At 53.0% G+C, this 7,262-nt stretch overlaps 1 protein-coding gene across 4 annotated transcripts in view; it reads right to left on the minus strand.

The window, feature by feature from the left end:
* The window catches only part of Dazap1 (DAZ associated protein 1), a 21,791-nt gene extending 14,535 nt beyond the window's left edge, over positions 1 to 7,256 (minus strand). For all 4 annotated transcript variants that reach the window (XM_005359067.3, XM_005359066.3, XM_005359065.3 and 1 more), the window contains exon 1: positions 7,104 to 7,256. In XM_005359067.3, the coding sequence (XP_005359124.1) occupies positions 7,104 to 7,132 (29 nt within the window). In that variant the 5' untranslated portion in view covers positions 7,133 to 7,256. The remainder of the gene's footprint in view (positions 1 to 7,103) is intronic.
* Positions 7,257 to 7,262: the final 6 nt, after the last annotated feature.

A 7,262-nucleotide genomic window follows, 5' to 3' on the forward strand; every position in this document is an offset into this window, starting at 1 on the left:
AAAAAAAAAAAAAAAAAAAAAAAAAAAAAAAAGAAATAACCTTGCTGGCACGGAAATGGCCCTGTCAGAGTCAGAGTCAGTCTACCAGGAAAAGAGCCACTGTGCCCACAGGCAGCTTCTGCAGACACGTCACCTTCGGGAGAGAAGCTGCAGCATAAGCCCAAAAGACAGTCAACTAGAGAAAGACTGATGTTAGGACATGGCCCAATGAAGCCACGGACAACAGTGGCCCCTGAAAGGCCTGGGGACCCATCTGTATGGCCCAGTTTCCAAGGCCAGCTACACTCAGAGCGAAGCAGCAGCAACTGTATCAGATGGCCCATGGCCTCAGCAGAGAGCACTCACCATCACCTGAGACACTTAGGAGCTCAGGAGCCATGCAACCACTCCCCCCCACACCCCCACCCCCCCCCCAGCAGTCAGGAGAGTCTGCCCCCATAGCTCTGCTTACTGACCCTAGACAGGACACCTGGAGCAAGTCCCTGAGCAAGAAGGGACCACAGAACCAGTGCCACCGTCATTCCCAGCAAACAAGGCAGAGGCAGGCAGATCTCTGAGTTTGAAGACAACCTGGTCAACCGAGCGAGTTCCAGGACAGCCAGGGCTGTTACACAGAGAAACCCTGTCTCAAAAAACCAAAAAACCAAAACAGAAACCCAAACAAACAAACAAACAAAAAACCCTGCTCACCTTTCAGGAAACGCCAGAGCCAGGCTAGAAACCAGAGACGTGAGAGCCTCAAGTGGCCCAAGCACCGTTCACAGCCAAGTCCCATAACAGAGGTGCTAGCCATGGCAAAGCATGAGTAACCACACAGGTCCCTCACTTCACAGTGTGGAAGGGGGGCAGCAAGGCTGCTAGCCCACTGCCCTTCTGTGCAAGGACCAAATCTGTGCAAGGGATCAAGGTTGGGCAATCATGCAGGTGGCTCAGGGCCCAGCCTCATTAACGTAAGACCACGTGTCTCCTCAGGCCACAGCCTGGGAAAGGCAAGGTATACCCACTGAAACCAAAACAGAGCATGCTCAGCTCTTCCAACACCAGGCTGCCAGCAGACCTTCCTAACAAAGCAGGAGGCCACTGGGCCAGGAAGAGGAACCGGTCAGGTGGGTCCAGCACTCCCTTGCAGTACTGGGAGAGTGCCAAGCGTGGTAGCACACGCATCAAAGTCCAGCACAGGAGGCTGTGGCAGAAGGATCAGAAGTTGGAGACCAAATAAGATTTTGTTCGTTTGTTTGTTTTGTTTTTGGAGCCAGGTGTAGCCATGGCTGTCCTAGGACTCGCTCTGTAGATTCGCCTGCCTCTGCCTCCTAAGTGCTGGGATTAAAGGCAGACAAGTTTGGAGAGAGAGAGAGAGGAAAAACCAGCTATGTCACCAGCATTGTAGATGGAGCCTAGGAGTTGTCCCATTGCTGGGCGGCTATTGTTTCCGGCTATATCTGAGGAAAGCAGGGCTCCTGGCCTGTGCTTTATGCTTTGCTCAGAAGAGCCCATCAGGTGAGACAGGCCCATACTCACAGAGGTTCTAGAAGGCTACAGGATGCAGGTTTCACTTCCTTTGTGGCTGAACCCACTTTCTATGCCTGGGGTGGAGGGCAAGTATTTAACCAAGTAAGAGAGAGAAAGGAAGGAAAGCCAGACCCTTGGGAGGGCCTGTTGGCCAGTCCCCGGAGGCAGCCACTAAGACCCAGGCTTGCTATGGAGGGAAGGTGAAGGCAAATTGCAGATTAAAGGCCAGCAAAGGCTGCACACAACTCTGCCAGGCAGGCTATGGGTGACAGCACTGACCAAGGGGCCTCCAGGGGGACCTGGTGGACTTGTCACTTATGGGCATCCTGCCATGGTTGGCATCCCGCACCCCACATTCTGCAGCCATCACTTCCCTTAGAGGTTTTTGACAGCTCATGGTCAGGCAGCCCCCCTGCTGCGCCTTCCCAGACTGGTTCCCCAACTCACCTACAAGGACATGTGACCTCCACTGACAAGAGTGGATGAGAATGTGACTAAGGGGCCTCATTTCTAACAACGTCTACTGGTGGTTCTACCCTCCCAGATGGCCCTCAGTGCACATGCACTTGTCTTGTGGCCCAAACCACAACCACAACCCCTACAATGGCAGCCCCCGAAAGAAATAGTAGTGTTACAGACACCCACACACCCATGCACGACTCCCATCCCATGTGCCTGCTCATCCTATCCCACCCCTTCCCCAAAGCCACTCAAGCCGGTGACCCCGAGACTCTCTCTGAAAAGAGATGGGTTCTCACTAGCCTTTGGGAAGCCAGTTCAAACACACAAGTCAAGCTCACAGCAGGCACCCACAACACAATACCTGCAGCCCCTGAACTGGGGTCAGGGAGCAAAGGCCCTGGCCAGAGGCAGTCCAGCCATGGCCTGCAAATGAAGTGACAACAGAGTCACCACAACTGCTGCCCTCACACCAGTCTCTCCGAACCTAGACCTTGTAGGCACCATGGAGGCCCAGGACACCCCACCCCGCAAAAACCACTCCAAGACACAGCTCCAGGGCTGAGGAGATATTTATCTTCACTGAGTACTCCAAGACCGATGCAAGTATACCCCCTCCAATGAACTGTCCCAGAAAGAGCAACCGCAGTTAGCCTACAGCAGTTGCTGGCTGAGGTCTGAGGGTGTCCTCCGGGTTCAGGGCCAGGCAGCTGGTTCCCCAGGGCAGGGACACTGCACAGTGGGGGGCCTTCAGATGGGACACAATATGAATAATGAGCTGGGCCCTGACACTGCATTCCACCTGCCAGTAGTGCCACAAGAAAATAAGATACTCAACCCAATCTCAGATGCCCAGCATCCACATCCAGAAAAGACAGCCAGACCCTCCTCCAGGCCACACACAGACCCAAGTCTTCCTGTGAAGACTTTGTCTCCAGCATGCCCAGTGTGCCTGCCTTTCATTCTTCCCATAATATACAGCAGTCAGTACAGACACGAGCCACCAGATGGATTTTTCTCCACCACCCTGTCCCATAGGTCTGTCACTGTGGGAGCTGAAGAGCAGAGTGACCTGGGCCACCCTAGGGGACTGCAGGAGCTTCTATCTTAACACGGGCATGGGCCTGACACTCAGGAAACAGACCGAACTGGGCCACCTGTGATAGCTCTAGCAAGCAGGCCAACCTCCTGCACTTAACACAATACAGAAAACCAGACTCAGGATGTGGCATGCAAGTCTACACTCCCTTCAGAGATTCCAACCCTCTGGGCCAACCAGATGTCTCATCAAGGCACTTGTCACCATGCCTGACAACCTGGAAGGGGCACACACATTCGATCACAACATTCACTCAGGAGGAAGAGGCAGGAGGATCTCTGTGAGTCTGAGACCAGCTTGTTCTACAGACAGTCAGGGCTACTAAGAGAAACCCTGTCTTGAAAAATCAAAAATAAATAAATGCAGGCATGGTGGTACACGCCTTTAATCCCAGAATTCAGAAGACAGGCAGGTGGATTTCTCTGTGTCTTTGGCTAGCCTGGTCTACATAACAAAGTTTCAGACCAGCCAAAGCTTTGTACCAGAAAACAAACAAAAAAATCCACAAGCCCAACTTTGAGGTGACGCGAAGGATGGTCCCTTTGCTATCTTCCCAAGACATGGTCTTGAAGCCACTATCTACCTTCCATCCACCTCCTGGGGAGAGGACAGTTACGTCACAGGTCCTGGCTAGCAGTGGCCTTGAGAAAGGATGGGTAGCTCCTACCAGGACCCGGAGCTCCCAGCAAATACACCCACCAACATGGATTGGCTGAATAGGCCAATGAATCCAGGGTAGTGTGTATAGGGAAAGCACAGAAGGACCTTCACGCATCTAAAACAGCTCTACCAGCAAGGAGCTCATCAGGGACCTCGGATGTCCACTGCTGATGACTGGCTGCTATGCTTTCTCAGAAACCAACTGCGGGGAGACCCTGATTTGCAATTTTATTATCTGGCTCTTCACAGATCCAGGCCCTAGGGTAGGTAGGTCCCCAGCACCTAAACAAAAAAGTTTAAAACTTATCAACAAAGGTTGGGTGTGGCAGGACACACCTTTAACCCCCAACACTCAGGAGGCAGAGGCAGGCCCAACTCTTTAGGTTCAAGGCCAGCCTGGACTGTAGTGCACTTCAGGTCAGTCAGAGCTAGTAGTGAGACCCCATCTGAGAACCAAAACCAAGCACAAACTGGCCCTCTGGGTAGCTTCCTGGGGACCCACAGAGTCCCAGGCTTGTCCAGTCTAAACACCTAATCCTACTGCCCAGTGAGTCTGTGCGAGGCTGCAGTGGTGCAGCAGGGTCTGGTACATCACAATGTCCTGAAGTCTATGCTATCCCAGGAAAGGCCTGCAGCAGATGGTGGAGCCAGCAACTTCTGACCTGCCTCCCAGGCCCACAGACGCCCTTCAGAGCCCAAGCTATGAGCAGGGTTGCCACAAACCTACAGAGGCACCAGCACGGTGCTCAAGCTCATGGCTGGGGCCCAAGTGCAGCAGCCTTCTTCCTTCAGCTCTGATCCTGGGAAAGAGCCACAGAGGGGCACCCCTTGCTCACTATACCTAAGTCCTCTGTGCCAAGCATACTCAACACCAAGGGCATTAGGCAGTTCACCACCTCCCCAGGAAGCCTGTCCGAGAACAGCCAGATTCTTCCTACAGAGGCAGAGAAATCACGAAGGAACCATGACACAGGAAGACTGAGAGGAACCAGAGCACCCCAAAGTACAATGTGGGAGACTGTCTCCCAACCCAGGTGGCATAAGCTACGTGTGTAGGAAAATGAACCCACACCATGCCTGACCATGTGCATCAACCCGCCAAGTTCCTGAGCCTGTAGGGGGAGCCTCAGAATTCCACTCAGAGACCCTTGGGCCAGAAAATTGACAAAGCAGTTGGGGAGCAGCATATAAGGCCTACTGGTGAGACCCAAGATGTACCAAACAGGATCCCAAAGGACCTCAGGCTCCTAGATCAGGTCCCTTTAGAATTCAAGATTTGTTTAGACCCCTCAAGCTCTGGTTAATATCACAGAGTCCACCAAAGCCCCTGGGGTTCCCTAGTCCCTGAACTCCTCTGTGACCTTCCCGAGTCTCACATCAGGTTCTACAGCTCTAAAAGCTTCCCTCTGGTGATTCCCTAATCCTTCAGTCTTATTTCTGGGTCTCCTAGCACTCTGCACCGAGCCCCCGTATTCTGAGCTACTGTTTGGGCCTATGTGAGATTCCCCACCCATCCAGGCTATTATTTAAGGCTTCCAGGAGTCAAGCTTCCTTCATACTCCCCCAGCACCCTGAGTTCTTGTTCTGGGTGTTCTAGCCTGTTCCAGGGGTGAGAAGGTCTTCCTGGCTTTTGGGTTTCTCTTTCAGGGTTCCCAGACCCCCCAGAACCACTGTTTAGAGCCTCCCTCTTATGAGCTCCCTAACACACTGGAGAATTTCTCTGGGGTCCCACAGACCCCAGTGGACTATCCTTTAGAGTCACTTATCTCCCTAGGTTCCTCTTTGGGGTCTCCCTATACTTTAACCTATTCTTTGGAGTCTCCTTGGTCCCCAAGTTATCATCTGATGTCCCCTCTACCTCCCTGAGCACCACTTTGGAATCCCAACCAAGCTCATAGAGCTCTTGGTGTCTCCATGACCCTGAGCTCTCATTTGGAGTCTCCCCAGCCTCTCAATTATCCTATGAACAAACAACAACAAATATAAATTTACAAAAAAAAAATCTCGAGGCTTTACCTATCCTTCTGGGCCTCCCTGACTTGGGGTGTCCATTTTGGTATCCCCTAGTTTGGCCAGCTACCTTCAGGTCTCCGCAGTTCTTTAGCTATGCCCTGGGCTCTCCTGTGGCTACTGCTGGCAGTCTCCCTAGTCTCCTTACTCCTTACCTGTACAATCTCACCTTAACTGCAATTATGGCTTGTGGTTCCCATAGCACCAAGGATCCTTTTTGGGGTTCCTTCAGCACCTTTATCTATCCTTTGGTATCTAACTCCATAGTTCAACTTATGGGGACCCCTATCTCTAATCTATCCTTTGGAAGGGTCCCTCATTCCCCTAAATTTTTCTACAGGAGCTTCCTGGCACCCATCCACTTGACCCTCTTGAGCCCTAGTTCCTGTGTAGGGTCTCTTAGCACCCTGACACCTAATCTATTCTTTGGTGCTCCTGAACTTGGGGGGGGGGGTTGTCTCCCTGACACCCACGATCCACTTAGGTCCCTCCAACACCTGACCTAGCCTTTGGTGTCTATCAGTTCCATGAACTATCATTTGACGGCCTCCCTAATCTCGGAACTCTCATTTGGAGGTTCCCACAACCTCCAAAATTATCACTGGAGACTTCTTGACCGCCAGAGCTTCACTTAGGAAGCCCTCTAACATCCTGACCTATTCTTTGTGGTCCTCCTCCTCCCTGCAGTTCTATATAGGTATCCCCAGCACCCTACTGTATCCCTAAGTTATCCCATGGGGTCTCCCTGACTTGTTAAGACTTTGGGACCCCTCAGCACCCGTAACCTAATTTATGGGGGGGGGGGGGAATCTCTGACCTCTTATCTATCCTTTGGAGTCTCTCAGCATCCTTAATATATTTTACAGGGTCTCCGTGACCTGTAATCTTTCTTTTACAATTCCCCACTCCCCAGAGTTATCCTACGGGGTTTCTTTGATCTATAATCTACTCTTTGGAGGTCCCTCAGCTTCACGAATTTAATATTTGGGTTCCCAAGGACCCTGGTCCACCTTTGGAGTCTCACTGGTACCTTGGATCTCCTGTGGGGGTCTCAGCATCCCTAATTATTCTATAGTGCTTTCCTGACTCCAGGGCTCATCTTACGGATCCTCAATACCCTGATTATTATTTCGGGGTCTCTGAGTACGATGAGTTATGCTATGGGGTCCCCCTAACCCGTCCACCATCATTTACGGTTCTTCTGACGCGTGAGTTGTCACCTTGGGTCCCTTCAGTTATCTCTGGGGTGCCTTTGGGGCGCCCCCCAGCACCCCGGCTCTCCCCTTAAGTCCCGGCCCGGCCGGCCCGACCGCCCCGGCTCCCCGGCCTCCCTCGTTATCAGGCTGGCCCGGCCCCGTGTCCTCACCCGATCTCGTCGGCGCCCGCGCTGTTCATGGCGCCCCGTCCCGGCCCGCTGCGCCCCGCTCCTCCGGAAGGTCACCGCTCGTCCCTCCCCGCGGCCGAGGCCCGGATCTGCGCAACGGCGGCGGCGCTGAGCCTCCTCCCTCCGCGCCAACGGTCGCCG

Source organism: Microtus ochrogaster, linkage group LG1 (assembly GCF_000317375.1).
Source record: "Microtus ochrogaster isolate Prairie Vole_2 linkage group LG1, MicOch1.0, whole genome shotgun sequence".
In the NCBI taxonomy this organism is placed as follows: domain Eukaryota; kingdom Metazoa; phylum Chordata; class Mammalia; order Rodentia; family Cricetidae; genus Microtus; species Microtus ochrogaster.